At 42.1% G+C, this 17942-nt stretch overlaps 1 protein-coding gene across 2 annotated transcripts in view; it reads left to right on the forward strand.

Annotated features, from left to right (window-relative positions):
- The first annotated feature begins 11370 nt into the window (after positions 1–11370).
- Positions 11371–17942, forward strand: part of LOC137108035 (gamma-aminobutyric acid receptor subunit beta-2) — a 56239-nt gene continuing 49667 nt past the window's right edge. The window contains exons 1-3 of one of the 2 annotated variants that reach the window (XM_067492308.1): positions 11371–12592; positions 12751–12848; positions 13501–13568. In XM_067492308.1, coding sequence (XP_067348409.1) covers positions 12510–12592; positions 12751–12848; positions 13501–13568 — 249 coding nt within the window. In that variant the 5' untranslated portion in view covers positions 11371–12509. The remainder of the gene's footprint in view (positions 12593–12750; positions 12849–13500; positions 13569–17942) is intronic. The other variant, XM_067492307.1, reaches the window with a different exon arrangement.

Here is a 17942-nt window from a genome sequence, read left to right on the forward strand (position 1 = left end):
GAAGGAGGGGGGGGGGCATTACCATTAACTGATCAAGGAATTTTACAGGAGCTGCACTGGTCTCGAGCGCAAGTGTAGATGTTTCGGAAATGTTTCTGTTTGATGGGAATAACGAGGCTGTGACAATAAAAAGCGGTGGATGGAAACGAACAGAGCAAGGAGAGAGAGAAGTGGAGGAGGAAGGCTTGAACAAACAGTGTTATCATATCAATGGACAGCAGTGACCTTACATAGAGCTTCTGAATGCAGGAGAATTTGAAATGACTTCACTCTTCTTTCCACTTCTAAGCTTTTGTTACCCCGGTGTGTCTCAGTATGTGTGTGTGTGTGTGTGTGTGTGGGTTTGGACATGCAAAGAGAAAATTGCAAGTAGAGATAAAGCATGATGAACTGTGATTCATATAGTGGTTGGATGGTTGAGTGGAGTGGGTGGTAGATACATTTAGTGCAGCTTCAAAGTCACAATATCCATAGACCAAGAGCAAGGGGAAGGGGAAAATACCACGCTGTCAAAATCAGCTATTCCTACTGGGCTGACGTGAGTTTATCCCTGTTGCACAAGCACAATCCAAGACATTGCATCATTTCCACTGGTGCTCAGTAAAGTGGACATCTAGCTAGTGTGCACAACTATCAGCTGATGGGTTACGGCACAAGGGGCAACAGGAAAAAAAAAAAAAAAAAAAAAACCCAAACAAATGGTTGCTGGCCAAGCACAAAAGCAGAATTTGGGAATTTTAAACTTGAACTCCACTGTGATGCATTCAGTGTGATGATCATTTGCTCAAAAGGCTGCTGAGCACTGTGGGGAAGGCACTGGGTGATCCTTTGTGACTTAAAGGATATACATACATAAGCATTTCCCTGACTTAACTTGACATAACTTTAGACTGGGCGGAATAAAATCCAACTGCAGTGAAAAGCTCTATGTTAAGTCTCTACTGATCGATGAAGTAGAATACTTTATTTCAGCACAGCATTATTTTTTCATTATAAGTGGTATCACAGTCTTGTTATCAATAATTCATTTGGGGGGGGGGGGGAATATAGGATATCATTCTGACAGCATTAAAATGTGGACACTGATTATGCAACATAATCCTTCAGTTCTGGTCTCTTTGTGCTCATAAAGCAAGTTATATAATGATCTCAAAATATGATTTAAATTCAAATGCAAACAACAGTGGATCGCTTTCAGGTCAAAACGCATCATTACTGTAATGTAGCTGATGAATGGAAGGCGTCTGCAATCCTCTGGTAAGTACTGATAAATTAGGTACAGTCATGCACCAAAGTAGTATAGTGAAACAGTGGTAATGGCAGTGATATTGTGTAAAAACAAAAAATTTCTGGTTTTTTGTTCACTTGCCAGTCGACAGTCATCCCCACGTAATGGTGTAACCAACTCGACCTTATCAACTGCAAGTTCGCCTCATCTGACCATGGCCGGCTCCTGCCCCGATTCACTCTGCTGACTCTGGTTGAGGATATGGATGACCCAGGACGGCAAGTGATTGTAATGTATTCCTCACTGGTGTGAATGTGCTTAGCATGCTGTCCAGCAGCTCCTGGCATCAGCAGCAAGCAGAGGCCTATATGTATTCCCACACACAGACACACACACACGACAGACAAGAGCCATTGCTCTTTAATCCAGCTCTGTAACTGGTCGCTTTAAGTATCATTCACTGGCCCCACACACACACACACACACACACCATTAGACTCTGCTTTTACACATTTCGTCCATTGCAAGAGTCAGTAGGCACAAAACATTTGCATAGTACAATGCTGAATGAATGTGTGACACTACGAGGGGTCTGCAGCCACTAAATGGGGATCTATGTACTGTATGCACATGTGCATTCATGCATATCTCTGTGACTTGTCTGCCGGGGCAGTTATTAATGTTTTATTATAACTGCAGGGTTGTGTAAATGGGATAGCTACAGTGAATGCTCCATTGATATAGTGGTGTGCTCGCTCACTTGATGCATCTCCTAAGTGACTGGGTGACTGACATTAAAAGGTAACATGATCCCGTCTTTATTGACTGGATCTCCATCTTCCTGGAGACCGAGCGTGCTCTCGGTCAGTCCCAGAGCCAAACGTTTGTATTAAGTGCTGCGGAGAGTACAGAGGCAGGTTGTTAACCTGGCCAAATTGGAAGCCATGTAAATGCGGATAATTGCATGAAAGCGATATTAACCCGACAACCTGACATTGAAAAGTAATAAAAGTCTGCTTGGGTTAATCCTTTTACCTGTCTTATTGATTAGCATGCCTTAGACAACACCGTCTGACATCTCATTCTCTATGCTGTCTGGCCCGATTCATACCTTCTCTGTAATTGGTCATTAGCTCGTAACGTCCGTGTCAAGCGAGCAGTGTTAAATAATGGGAGGTCATTATATTTAATAGACAATATTACCACAATATACAATCGCTGAACCATTCATAAGACTTAAGGTCTGAATTGAGATGAAAAAGGCACAGTGACTATGATGGATTGCAATTAGGTATGCTTCGTTCCATGAGCACAATACACCTCATATGCCGGGGTGGATAGCAATTCAATTACGTCAATTTGGGAAGTACAATTACTTCGGGAAGATAACAGAACGCACTTCGAAATCCGACGTGTTTTGATGAGAGGAGGAAAAAAAAAAAGCCTTCAGTAGGAGTTTGTTAATTGGTTCATTATTCAACAAAATAGGATTTAATTAAATATGTCATGATATGTACGCTGGATTTGATTGCCCGTAAAACATATCGCAGCCTGTGAAGCAGCAGGGTGCAGAGCTAGCAGATTATTGCCAGGAAACTTCCAAAACTAGTTGACCTTCTGTGGGAAGAGACGCTCTCCAAAGGACAGGAATTGGAGTTGGGGGTGTTTAGATAAGCTGCATGCTCAGTGCATTATCTTTTTGAATACAGGCGGCTGCTGACATACACATGAACATAAAGTAAGGAAAACAAGCTGCACATGTTCAAAAACCAGAGCAGAATAAAGCAGCGCTCACGCTCTCGGTGTCAATATTAAATGGTATGTTATAGATTCAGCACCACGGACAGTTTCAAGTCGAATCAACTTATTTTTAATCCAGTACACTGAAGTACTATGCACATTGACAAAGCCTTACGTACTAGTACACTGTACTGCAACTCACTGCTCGTTATCACCCAAAACGGTGCATTGTCTAAACTCATTTCTGGCCACACTACAGTGCTTCTATAAATACACAAGATCTCCCACGTGAGATAGACCCACTGTACTTCATGAGCCTCGCCATGTGGTATCTATGGTAACCACTTAAACTAGGAGAAACTTGGCAGTGGAATGTGTGTGTGTGTGTATTTCTGACTGTGAAGGACTACACCTCTTAAGACAAGAATAGAAATTTGGGGAATTTCAGAACATTGTTTCTAAAAGTGACTTGATTTAGGACACAGTTTGTGTTTAGGGTAAAGCTTGGCTTAGTGTAAGATCGGGTCAGCAAGTACACGGTGTCCCTGGAGGTTAAGGGTTAAACTGAATCGAATTTATGGATGTTTGGTTCAGATATTGATAGGAGTTTGAATGCTAATGTAGCTAATGAAAACATGCTTAAATTTGGTGACGTATGCATTGGCTTTCTATGTGCATGGCTCAATTGTTGGAGGAACATACAGTATGCAACACATACTGACTTGAAAACTTCGGGACTCTGTTTTCTTCTGTCTCTCAACCCCCACAGCCTCCCATACACAGCAGTGTGCACATACAGTAGTTCTCAAAATTCTCTTCTTAGACATGATGTGCTGCACCACCTCCAGTGGATTCAATGTCAGGGAAAAAAAAAAAACCCTCCAGTTTCCATGGAGACCAAACCATATCATAGTAAGATAAAATCAATGTTGAATTTTGAAAAAAAAAAACAAAAAAAAAAACAGTTGCCCGAGTTTAGCCAAAAGCTTTACAACGAGTTGTGCTGGACAACAGTCAGCAGCCTGCAGGAGAGTATAGAGAGAGGCTGTAAGTCAATTCTATACACTTTAATGCCTCAAGGTTTGTATCTTTAGTCCAAATGAAAAACAACACTGCCAATAAACAGAAGACGTGCACGTGCCCGTCAGTACATTATTGGTCTGCACACGTGGCCACATATGGTTAGCACATCAACGCATAAATGAAACACATTACACACATAACAGGATACCGTTCTTATGGTCACATAATTTTGCTGCAAGATAAATTTAAACGAAAAGGTTTCTTTTCTTACTGCCTCAGCTGACCTGTAAAAAACACAGACAAGTGAAACATGCAGAAATAACTTTCGCAGCACAAAGCTCTGCCAACAGCCTCCAGTGAAACACAAAAAAAGACATAACGATGGTTTTCCTTTTGCATGTGTTCAAGTCATACATATGCTATTTATTTATACACACACACACGTTTGCACTGGTTCTGAAAGCACTGGTGTGTACGATATTTGCATAAAGACATTTTTTTAATGTGTCATTTCAAAGCCATTTCCTTTGTATTTCAGCTGGGGAAGAAAAAACATATTTACATTTTTCCCCCCCACTCATTTACGAAACACTGTTGCAGATCTGAAAACATTAAGTATAATCATGAGACAAAGTGCTGTGCTGCACAGTTCATACAGTGCAGCACAGCACTTTGTCCTGAAAATGTCTCTCACTTAAAGGCCTTAATGAGCACATCGCTGCCTCCAAATGACATTTCCCTTTATCACTGCTGAAGTCAGAATAGTCTATGTCAAAGTAAAAAAAAACTATAAAACAGAATTAAATTTCTCATTACTGTTAATGATGCTTTCTAAGGCAGCCAGCCCCCCACCCCCCCACCCCACAGGAATGGCCACAGTGACCACTTCACAAACATCCTCACTCTCTCAACCTCAAAGCTCTGAGAGTAACAGTGCGTAAAGATGAACTTTTGTTGGCCACACAGCTTTGAGGCTGACCTTTAGACCTCTGAGTGACGATATGTTGGTGAAGTGCAGGATAGAAGCCATGCGTCCTTTAGGTTTGTTCCCTTTTAACCCTGTTTTTTTTTAAAAAAAAAAAACAAATCACTTGGCTGATACTAAATTTGTCCTGACATTCCGAAAGTTGCCATGCATATGATATCCCTCCTTCAGCAGATGTGAGAATAGAGAGCCAGTGTTTAGTCTCTATGGTTACCACTTGTAGTTATGGAAGTCAGGTTAAAGTCAGCATGCTTTGCAGAGGGGGTGTTTGGCTACAGAGCTATGTCTTCAAGGTGAGCTGATACAATTGAGTTCGACTGGTCGAAACAGCTGGTTGACCGCACTTAAATTCACACAAGCAGCTTTTTGTTCTTCTAAGTCTTTAATGCACTACTGACCTGCTTGGTGCAGGTTTCTTTAGGGAGAAACAAAGAAATGTTTGAGAGGAGCAGGTCTGCCCACATTGTATCTATCCCATACTTGACTTTAAAAGGCTTCAAGTGTATAGTTTGTCTCTGTTACTGCAGCTTCTGCAGGTGGTGTGGTGCAACAGAGATGCTAGAGGCCGACTACAGTGTCATCATCCTGGGACACCACCTAAATCTGATGCCAAGACACCAAAAGAGGGGCTTCTGGCAAAGGCCTTGAAATAATCCTCCTATCCCTCCCTCCTTCCATCACTCCCCCCATCTTTCCACCCCTTCCAACTGTGGCTAAAGCTGACACTTACCTTGCACTCCTGTCAGCAGTCCTGGCAACGACGACCAACGTCTGTCAGAGGCAATGTTAGAAAAAAATAAAACAGACAGAGAGAGAGGGTGGAGGTAGGCAAGGGATTGGCCAACTTTCTGTAGTTTTGGTGCGAGCTTGACAGGAAAGGACACTGAAACCTTGAAGAGGTAGCAGGTGGCGCCTCCTCTGGTAAAGTGAGAGTGATGAGGCGTGCAGGCTTCTTCTGCCAACGTAATCTTCAGAGGTTGGAAACGCTACTGCGCCATTTTGCCTGGGAAAGGTGGAGATCCTGGCCAACAGCAGTTCTTTGGTGGTAACAAGGGTCCCTACGAAAGACAGATCATTATGTTTCCAATCAAATCAATATTTATGCCATATTATTTACACACACACACACACACACACACACCCACACACAGGTCCTGGCAAAAGTATTCATACCCCTTGGAATTTTCCACATTTTGTCACGTTACCACCACAAATGTAAATTTTTGTTTATTGGGATTTGATGTGGTTGACCAACACAAAGTGGTACTTAATTGTGGAGCAAAATGAAAATCATAAATGTTTTTCAAAATTTGTTACAAATAAATATCAGAATTTGTGGCGTGCATTTGTAATCAGACCCACTGAGTCCGTACTTTGTAGAACCACCTTTTGCTGTATTTACAGCTGCAAGTCTTTTGTGTGAAACTTTGGCCCTTTCGTCTTTGGAAAATAGCTCAGGCTCAGTCAGATTGGATGGAGAGTATCTGTGAACAGCAAGTTCCAAGTCTTGCCACAGGTTCTCACTTGGATTTAGGTCTGGACTTTGACAGCATCATTCTAACACATGGACATTATTTAAGCTAAACCCATCCATTGTAGCTCTGGCTGTATGTTTAGGGTTGTTCTCCTGTTGGAACGTGAACCTCTGCCCCAGTCTTCTGTTCCCCATCTAAGATCACCCTGTATTAGGCTCCATCCATCTTCCCATCCATTCTGACCAGCTTCCCTGTTCCTGCTGAAGAAAAGCATCCTCACAACATGATGGTGTGTTCAGGGTGATGTGAAGTTTTAGGTTTCAGCCACACACAGCATTTTCATTTAGGCCAAAAGGTTCACTTTTGGTCTCATCTGACCCGAGCACCTGCTGTGTCCCCCACATGGCTTGTGGGGACTTCTTGTGGCTTTGCTCTTGCCACTCTTCCATAAAAGCCCGATTTGTGGAGGGCATGACTAATAGTGGCCCCGTGGACGGATTCTCCCACCTGAGCTACGGATCTCTGCAGCTCCTCCAGAGCAACAATCCTCTGAGGGCTTCACAGAACAGCTGTATTTATTCTGAGATTAAATTACACACAGGTGGTCTCTATTTACTAATGAGGGGACTTCTGAAGGCAATTGGATCCACTGGATGTTAGTCAGTGGTATCAGAGTAACGAGGACTGAATACAAAACATTTATCTTTTTCCTTTCACATCAGAATTATGTACCACAGTGTGTTGGTCTATCACATAAAATCCCATTTAAAGTACATTTATGTTTGTGGCTGTAACGTAGGCACAAAATATATATCTATATATAATATCATTTTATGTTATTTCACTTCTCTATCATTACACAGACAAATATATGGTGTCATTTTGTAGTCCACATTGAATTTGAGAAATTCGGTCCTGCATCATTTTACATACAAATCACAAATCGTGATTTTATAAAAATATGCCAGTTTCTCACAGATTGAATCACTTACCAGTAGGCAAAGCTATAAAATTGCTGCACACTTTGATGCTTTAAGTGCATTTAGCAGGTACCATTTACCTAAAGTTGATACTTACTTATAAGACTGTCACTTGCAAGTATGGTTTAGCGTTACTGAAACAAGGATCTGGATATTTCCTGCACAGCATAATTGCAGGCATGTGGTTAGGTGTGTTTCTTGTTCAAAAAAATGTGCCTTGAAATGAAATGAAAAGCCCAAAAAGCATCAATCCCTTCATTCTGCTTAACAGCTTATTCTGGTTCTGTTCATGGGGGCTGGAGCCTATTCCAGCTGTCACTGGGTGAGGGCTGGGGTCCACCCTATGTCAGGGTCAACACAGAGAGACATGCAGACAACCTTTCACACTCACATTTAGATCTACGGGTAATTTAAAGTCAACAATGAACCTAACAGTACCTGGAGGAAACCCACGCTAACAGGGACAACAAGCAAACTCCACAGAGAAAGGCAGCAGCTGTGAGGCGGCAGCTCTAACCACTCCACCACCGCGCTGCCCAAAAAATAAAATCTCAACCCCTTATTTACTATAATGACACTACACTTCTCTGGCCATCTTATTTTTCATTTCCTGAATCCTCTTTGTGTCTCACTGATGTAAATAGTCACCTTGTCAATAATTAGAAGGCCATCATTTAAATGTGCCTTCCACAGGCCTCTAATAGAGCTCTCCTGCAGAGTTAAGGATCTCTCATCAGCAATGTCAATGCAGTAATTGCAGTACACATAAAAAAGAAATACGGAGAGGTGTTTTAATTACATGGAGAGGCAGAGTGCAATTTTCATCTCTGGCAGACAAATTGCATTTGATTATACTATAAATGTTATATACGTTAACCGTTGAAGCTTACATTGTTTGGTAAATTCGGATGTGGCAGCCAATGCCGATTTCAGACTATTATTCCCTGTAGACAGACAGATACGGCAGATCTCGTTGTATTTACGGGCTCTTCAAAGAAATAGTCATGGCAGTATGTGGCTGAAATGGTGCCACTGTATTTTGGCCATGTGCTTTGGCATTGTGCCGCTCCACCTCTGCGGGGCTGGACGGATATCAGACAGCTAAACCATGGGAGGTGTTACCTGCTAAGAACAGACCAGGTGCAGACTCCACAGTAAGACCCCAAGCTGTAGAGGTTTATTAAGCACTGCATAGTAAAACCACCTTCACTCTTGTTACCCCTGAAATGTGTGAATAAATAAAAGCTGATTGCATTGGCTTTATTAGTTTGTCAGTGTTTAGTGAGGTTTTACAAAGCTTTAGCAAGATTTAAAAGAGGACACACGAGGACAAATGAGATACGGCGTGAAACCAATTATAAACCTATAAAGAAATGTCATAGTTAATATGAACCTCTTCTTGTAATGAACTTCTAGTGACAGATGACCGTCAAACAATCTTAGATTTAAAGTGGCACTGCACTTCACGAGATCCTTTATTGAAGCACTACTTTTACTTTGATGGCTTCTTAATTATGTTAATGATTTTTTTTATTAGCAATTTGTGGACGAAAATAGTTCAACAGTCAAAATGCGAGCATTTTCAAAATAAATGTATCCTGAAGAAGACAGTTTTTAATAAAAACTAAAAATAGTGTGTTCTTTGTGTGAAGAGTTGTTACTGAATGTGCCTACTGGGCACAGGCCCAATGCCCAGTAGATCAAGGACGAGAGCCTCTGAAATTATTGTTCACATGTCTGAGTTAAAACATGTACTGTAGTGTACTCTGCCACACAAACATGCATAATGACTCAGAAGGGGTAAACAAGGATTTGGAACTATCCAGATAAAGCACAACATGGCCAAAAAAGAGACAAAAATGTCCATAAATTGACAAAATGACCAAAAACAGACCGGAGCGTCTGCAAATAGACAGAAAATTAATACAAACAAACAAAACTTACCAAAAGTAAAACGCAAAATGAGCCAACACAACCAAACCCAAAGCTTTGGTGCTTTCCCTTTACCATCTGCGCCAAGGGACAAATTTACTCTTAATTCGTCAACGAGCGCATTCAGGTGTTTGGAATTTTTGTTTGTCGCAGAAACAAAACTTGTGTTATCTGTGTATTCAGGCACATGTGCACAGGGAAACCGAGAGACAAACACACACCAACAGAAAGAGCTATCACAAGCCTGCCCCCCCCCCCCACCATGCTCCTTTTCTATCCTCTTGCCAAGATGCCAGCACACAAGCAAACAACCCCCACCCCAATGACATGAAACAACACAAATGCCCCCCCCCAAACTGACATCATGTGCATTTTTTGTTAATTCGCCGCCATCAGGACAACCTGAATGCTGCACTGGCTGAAACGCATGGCGTTTTACTGAGGGGCTCAGAATAGCAGTTATTGTGTTCCTCTTAGTGCAAAGATGCAGAAAGGCATTGATGGAGAGGGAAAAGAGGAGAGCTCAAGCCCTTTAGGAATGTTCAACAATACAGTAAATCAGGCATTAACAACAGCATAGCAGGTCAAAATGTCTGTTTGCTTGCTTCTGTGCCTGATTCGTAGGGAGGGCTTCCATTCACTGACACAAGTTTTTTTATTTAATACTTACGTTATCGAGATGGTTCCACCATCTGTTTTGCCTCAGAAGGGCTTTTATTGTAAATCTCTACACTCCATTTTTTTTAACCCTTGTCTAATGTCAGGGTTAAAAGAGCAGAGTGTGTCACATGCTGCAAAGATTGTAAAGCCCCCTTGAGGCAAACTTGTGATTTGCAATATTGAGCTTCATAAATAAACTTTGACTTGAGATTGTTGATTACATAATTGATATGAAATATGGTGGCAGGCCTATTAGGAAAAGATGTAACAAACGTCACGAATCCCAACCCAACTAAAAGCCCCAGAGCAGGCGCGGGCACACCGGGTGGTTACACTTTGCCGTCAGCAGGTAACCAGGTCGCCAAAGAATAACTGCAGTTATAAACATCATTACATTCACCTGAGTGAGCACTATATTAAATCTGTGCTCGACGTTGAGATTAGAGTTATAGTATTTCAAGTGTATGATTTGTGTTTTATTCCTTGTGTTGTCTTGTCTCACTTATCTAACCTTCCCGATGATTCAGGCTTCAAGACATTCTGAGTCTCTGCACTTGGGTTCCCCTAGTCTGTGGTTATATTTAGGCTTTGACTGAGGCAGAGGCTCAGTTAAAATACGATTCAGTTCAGTTTGATTAACAAATGTCAAATACGGGCGGTTAATAAATCATGTCTAATAGTGTGAGTAGTTAAAATAACGGATAATAGTATTGATAACAGTTTATAGTTAGTAAAAAAAATAAAAATACATGAAGAAGACACATGAATGCAAACACAATTTTAAAAAAAGGCCCTTTGGTTTTCATGCAATTCAGTCACAAAACTCATAAGGGACTACAGAGGTCAGCCATATAAAGTTTAATGGTGTCAGCTGCAGGCTGCTAATTATGGCTGACAGTAACCATTTTAATATGTGAGTGTTCTGAGTTTTGTCTGGGACCAAACCATCACGGCAAGTCTGCCAATTTAAAACTGCACAATGGTGAAATATGTGAAGAAAGAGACGTAAAGACGAGAGTTACTATAGCCAGTTTATAAACTGATGATTGCATAAAAATGTTATTACCACTCAAAGGAACAAAGGTATTCGAATGCAAAATTCTGTATATGGTCTTTTATAGTTGATGTTTTTTTAATATATATACATGTTTTACATTTAAAGTGGATTAAAAACTCCAGCTGCCAACTCCCTGCAGATAAATTCCTAATTTGTGCAAGTGGTTTGCAAAATGTAAATAAAGTTTTATTTTCAATGAGTTTTAATTACAATGCATAGCGCTTCTATCAAGGTCACATGAGGTGCAGATATTGATTTTTTTCCTTTTTTTTAGTGCAGTAGATGTGACCAAATCAAACCATAAAATCTCAGCACTAATAAATGCATTGCATGCTGTATGAAGTCATCATTTTGCGCCTTCACAGAAAATTTATCTTCCTGGTAGGATCACTTCTGTTCACCTCCTCGCTCAGGCAGTGGAGCCGCTGCAGGACTCCCACACAGGGCTCATCGCTTGAACATCCGCCTCTGATCCTACCACATCCATGACGGTCCTCGTCCGAGTTCACACGGTTGCGCACATCCTGCTTACCGGTGCGTGGAGCCGCTAGCGCGCATGGCACTGGCAGATGTGCTGGGTGTAGGCTTGCATGCTGCTCTGCTCCATGCGTCCCCCTTCCAACCCCGAGGCGCGCCTCTCACAGTATTACAGCACGCTCCTCGTTTTCGTACGAGGCCCGAACGCGTGGAGATCGATGCATGAGCAATTGTTGCTGGTGCAGGGATGCATTTAAAATACCCCCCCCCCCCCCCCCCAAAAAAAAGTGTGTAAAGCGTGAGATCTAGAGAGAGGGTGTCGCTAAATTCAGCACCATGGACAGAGTCACCAACTGACCAAACGGTGGGGGGAGGAGAGGAAGATGTGTCAAGATGTGTCCCCTCAGCAATCCCCAGACTCGGGGGCTGTGCTGTTAGTAATCAGCAGTGCTATTTTGCAACAGAAACAAAATGAAGCTTAAAAGTGGCTCTTTGTACCAACAGCTGAAAACACACACAAACACACCCACACACTCATGGTGCCTAGTCCAGACTTTATTAGCCGGAGCAGCGGGGTGGAGTGCCTAACTCAGGGACAGCTTTAGGAGCAGCTGACGGGTGTCTACAGAGCGGCCGGAGAGACGCATCCCCACCCACATCATCCGCCCCGAACCACCGACTTTCCCGTCACAGTCGGCGCCTCTCAAACGGTCACGCCGAATAAAACCAAACGAGGGAGACCCCCGTGTGCCGCTCACAAACTTGTGGTCTCCTTTAAATTTCTCCCCTGACTGGGTACTACCTCCACCAGCAGCGGCGGCGGCAGCGCTGCTTCTTGATGTTGTGGTCGGAAATACGCATGCGCCCGGCATTGGAATTACTGCGCTGGCAAGAATAAGTTGGACCTCGTCTGTCTTCACTATAAGAAAAAACAAAAAACAAAAACACAAGTATGGCAGTGTTCAGAATAAGAAGAATGCGGTGTTTTTGCTTTTGCTGGTTCCTCCTCGTCGTGGCCGTGGTGTGCGCCCAAAGGTACGTGAAAAGATGGGTCGGGGGGGGATGCTCCACTCATTCTTTTAAGTGTGACTGTCTTGCAGACGGCAAGAAAAAAAAAATACTTGGACAGTTTACGGTCTAGGTTTATTGAAATCTGCTGTATTCTTTCTCTCTTTGTTTTTTTTCCTCCGCAGTGCCAGTGTCAGTGACCCTAGCAATATGTCTTTGGTTAAAGAAACGGTTGATAGGCTGTTGAAAGGTTATGATATACGGTTGAGGCCAGATTTCGGAGGTAAACGAACTCATGTTCTCACCAACTCTATTCGAGGATGCACCTTGTCAGCCTGTATAATAGCACAGCGTTAACACGAGCGCGATTCCTCGCGCTCTGGCAGATTCGGAAAGTCGAGCAACATTATGAGAATTGATCATGTTCGGCTTTTCTGCAGGTGCCACGATCTGACGCTTTATGTAATACAATGGAGACTAAATGTGTCAAAACAAGTCAGAGTTCCGACATTATGGGGGGGGGGGGGGGGGGGGGGGCAGATAAAACGACAATTTTACAGGAAAATATAATGAGCTAGTAAAAAAAAAAAACAATCTGCTGGAATCAAACAAATATGTCAAACCTTGCTTGTATGAATGCTTCATTTCCGAGCAGAAATGTTAAGGGGCTATATGGTTTAATGCCAACAACTTTCAGGAGAATTACTAGCACTTTCCCCACAGCTCATCTAATCCCACCGAAATAAACACTGTAAACTATTATCCGGCTGACAAGTTCACAAGTGTTAATCTGTGTTCCCATCACGCACACATTACACACACACACACACACACACACACACACACACACTCCCTAGTAAACATTTAAATGCATCAGCAGGCTGCACCTGATGTTGTGGGTCTCCTTCCTTAACGTTGTGTTTGATCTGTCCCAGGTCCTCCGGTTGGAGTGGGGATGAATATAGACATAGCCAGCATAGACATGGTGTCAGAAGTCAATATGGTAAGTAGGTTATCATTACCTCTGCCTTTGAACAAATTGGTCCCATGATCACTGCTATTTTGCATAAGCCACCCAGAGGGAATTCCTTCACAGACCATCAGGGAAACACCTCTCAATGTAAGATTGTGTGAATGTGTCTTTTTCATTGATCATCTGCATCGACCCGTGGGCTGGAGATATCACAGGCAATGTTCCTATTGTCTGTGCATCGATGGCATGAATAGAAACTTCTCTGGGGAATCTGGAATTGATTGACATAGATTTGTTTTCAGTCTCATTAGCAAAGTGCTGACTTTTGTTCTGAGCAGATAAACAGTCAAACAATTCTAACGTTAAATAAATAAATAAATTCATTCTAAGATTCAAGTTGGAAAAAAAAAACTGAAACATTTTTTCACGTCAAACACGTCGCATTTTTCCCCACTTTGATAGGAAAGGCTGAAATGTGTTCACTCAACTCTCAATCTTGGCAATAATTCACAGAGACATACAGAATCAGATGCCTCAGGAGAAATGTTTTCGATTTGACGGTCACATCTGGCTTGTAAGTGCTTTAGTGGAAACAGTGACAGAAGGAGAAGTTGACAGCTGTGGATATGAGAAGTGGAGATTAAGTTTTGCTTCATACAAGTGCACCTCCTAGTGAAACCATGTTAGAACTACACCTAACTTTACAGAGAGACACCAGGGTGCATGTTGTCAGCATTGTATCATACTTACTCTGTAGGATTTAATCAATACAGTGAGCAAAAAATATATATTTATAGCAACAAACATCATGTTTTGATAGGTCCAACATTATTATTTATTGTGGTAACATTGTGTTTTTCTGTGATTGGCCACTATTGCTGCAGCTGACATGTCTCATTTGCATCTTCTTTACAATTTATACAGATGTGTCCTGCTGTGGTAGCACTTGCTGTGGTGTTACTACGGTACAAGTCACATTGTTCTGTAAGGGAATTAAATATTTTGGTGCAGCAGCGCCGAGAAACTGTTGCTCATGTTGTTATCTTTGCACTCCTGTGGAATATGTTGATGAAACGCGAAAACAGACGATGCCATATCTATTTGCATGTGTTTACACAAAAGATCTGCACTATCACAGACACACACACAAGCGCGCCCATACACCCACCGCAACCCTCCACAGAGCTGTTGAATTCTTGATTCCGTGCTAATTTTCGCAGTAACCCATGAAGGAGATCGAACGCTGCATTTGCACGAATCAAATATAAACGCTATGTAAGTGGTTATTTTACATCCCAAATACCTAATGACTGAGCGCTGTTATGTCCCATTAATACACAGGCTGGGTTTAAGGAAAAGGTGTTATACCTATCTGATATACAGTGTTATGCATCTTTAAACAGTTAATTATTTTATCCACTGCTGTCAGCTCCTCAGCCCTATGGATTTGATGAGAACAAAAAAAAAGTGATGAGTACATCCTCCAAGATGTAAGTTACGGTGAGGTTGATAATCCCACACTGACACACACACCCATTAAAAAAAAAAAAAAAAAAGTCCCAGTCTTCATCCATAACACACAAAGCCAGTGCCACACGGATTCTTTGATCATCTCATTCTTTTGTCAGGTTTGGACCACTAAACACCCACAAATGTAGGAAGGGGAGTGATTAACAACTGACCCATTGGACTGTCGTGAAAAGAAGGAGCCACGTGTGTTCCTAATGGTTTCAGCATCTTTGATCTGCTCCCTTTGCAATGTAGCCACTTTTCAGGATAGCAGCTGGCGTAGGAGCACTTTCCTTTCTTCTATTTTCTCTTCCCCCATCTGGCTGTCTGTCTGTCTGCCACTTATTTTGGTGCAGGGACAGAAACACCCTCAGTTGTTTTCAGATAAGGCAGAGGGCTGATGATAATGGAGAGATGTCACCGAGGGACGTTTTCCAACAGCGCACCACTAGCCATTTTGGCAAAGGGGACATCCATGCTTTAGTATGTATTCATATTTTCTGCTAGCACTCGGATAGATTATTGTTGAAGGCTTCAAATTAAAAGCAGATGCATCATTGAGCGATACCATGATGTATGCGTTTGATTTTTTTTTTTTTTTTCCCATCGGGGCCATTAAAACAAGGAAGTGCAAAGAGGTTTGTCTTAAACCATCTGTTTTAGCACTTTGTTCCCAATGTCACACAGCAGAAACCCATTTGGAAGCAACACAACTTTCAACTCACGTTAGATTAAGAGTCAGACTAAGTATGCAAGTCTTCAAATGTGAGTAGCCCAGAGGGCGTCCAAATGCACATACCTTTCCTTAGACTAGCCTCTAAGGAAGGGCTGTAAATGATGAATCTTTAGCTGTTGATTCTTTAGCTGCCCTCCCCGAGTCATATAGCAACTAGAAAGCTATGTCACTTAGGCTCAGAGCCAGACATGGGATGAGGGAGCTGTGGCTAGTCTTCATTACATTCCCATCAAAGGTCACTTGTTCCTGTCCCAAGGCCTCAGGGGTGAAACGGTGATAGAATATGATTGTGCAAGGAGAAAGAGTCAAATTTTCACCTTGAGTGTGTAACAGGAAGAGACAGAAAGGAGAGGCAGCAGTGACATTAACAAGTTACCACGTGGGGAGTGAACAGTGGTGCTGGTGTTAGAGAGAAGGTCATGAACCTAAAGCTGCTGAGGGGTCACACCGGATGACTTAGGGGTGGACATACAGAGCGCTGGGCTGACACTGAATACCAATGTCGTGTTAGACACCCAACCCCAGGCAAATGGTTTGGCAACCCTTCAACTGTGCACTGGTAAGGAAGAATGGATAATGCGGACATGTGAAGGCGCTAGTTGATTTCTCCTTTTCTGTCTCCCAGCAATTCTCTTTTGTGCACTGTCTGCACTGCTGTTTAAGTCTCAATATTTGCTTTTAGTTGAGCTGCCGAGCACTTGAATCCTAAGCCAACAGTTTTCACAGGGGAAGAAATACTCCTGTCAGAGGATGAACTAAAGTTTTTATCCTCCTCCAAAAGGCAGAAATACCATTATTGATGCACATAAAGGTCAAGAAGAGCTTATTGATTGTTAGAGGGGGACTGTGAAAATCAGCCCCCCACCCCCCCTTTTCGTACCCAGTTATTTCCACCTCTCAGCAGAAGATATCCCCAATGTGATGTCTGCTGGAAATGCGTCAAGATTGCTCTGAAATCTAGGCCTGCGCTATATATTATAGACTTGCGATACATCATAATGGACGTTGGCTGAAAGGCAAAACATTATTGCTTGCCATATGATAATCAAGGGGAACAAAGATTGTGGAAGCACTTCTGTGGTATTGCGTAATATCTCATCCAAACCTGAGAGCTTTAAAATGATATTAAGGCAGCATCTGTAGTGCCTGCCCTCAATATTCTGTTGCTGATGTGGGCAAACCGTAAATTGATAAGCAGTTGACATCAGCCTGTAAGGTAAAATGATTTTAATAGGTTTCACATGGGTCTGTACAGTTAACGTTGAGTCCATGATATCAATGATAAACTAAATGCAGCCTTAGTCGTCTCACTATAAGGCTAATTATACTCGTCAGTAGATGACTGCCACAATTAATCATTTTTTATTTAATGAGTGCAACTTCATATCATTTTCTTAAAAGAAATTAGTGCCTCCATTGTTTCTTTTGTCACCACGCATACAACTCTTTTTCTGGCTCGGTTTTGCCAACATTAAAAACTAGGCTTGATCACTGCAGTCTTTGTATGTATGCGAGTTATCGCCTAGGACAGTTTGCATAGTAAGTAAGCGTGGAAGCAAAGTGCGAAGTCACAACAACAAGATTACAAATGAAACACATTCAAAGCGTGTGTGTGGAGAAGAGTTATTGGGGGGGGGGTGGGGGTGGATACTGTAAATAATGTGCAAAACTTAATTAAATGTGTGACTTTATGAAGACACCTTTTGTTCTGCTCTAAAGTGTTGCATTAAAATGATCTACCAAGCTATATTTAAAACCCCAATGCTAATGAAGACGTTAACCTCCAGATGTACCCTGTGATGCAGTACTTGGTATACAAGTACAGATCCTAACGTTGCCTAGTTGGTTGGACAATTGGTACAGAGGAGCAAGTAAAAGTGAGCTATTCGGGCTTTTTATTTTGGAAATGTGCAGTGATTGATGATAAAATCATATTCTTCATTTGGCTGTATATTGGAATTACAGTATTCCCATCTACTGCGTTTAAAATTGTGGTTACTGAATGTCCTCTGACTCTTGCAGCGAAAGTGAGCTTATGGCCCGCTAGCAAATAAGGCAAATATGTATGACATACCCGGATAGCTATGATATCTCAAGTGAGGATGCTTGCTCTCCTAATCTCCCACTCGTCTCCATCCATGTTCTATCATTACCTAGTT

This window comes from Channa argus, chromosome 22, assembly GCF_033026475.1.
Source record: "Channa argus isolate prfri chromosome 22, Channa argus male v1.0, whole genome shotgun sequence".
Classification (NCBI taxonomy): domain Eukaryota; kingdom Metazoa; phylum Chordata; class Actinopteri; order Anabantiformes; family Channidae; genus Channa; species Channa argus.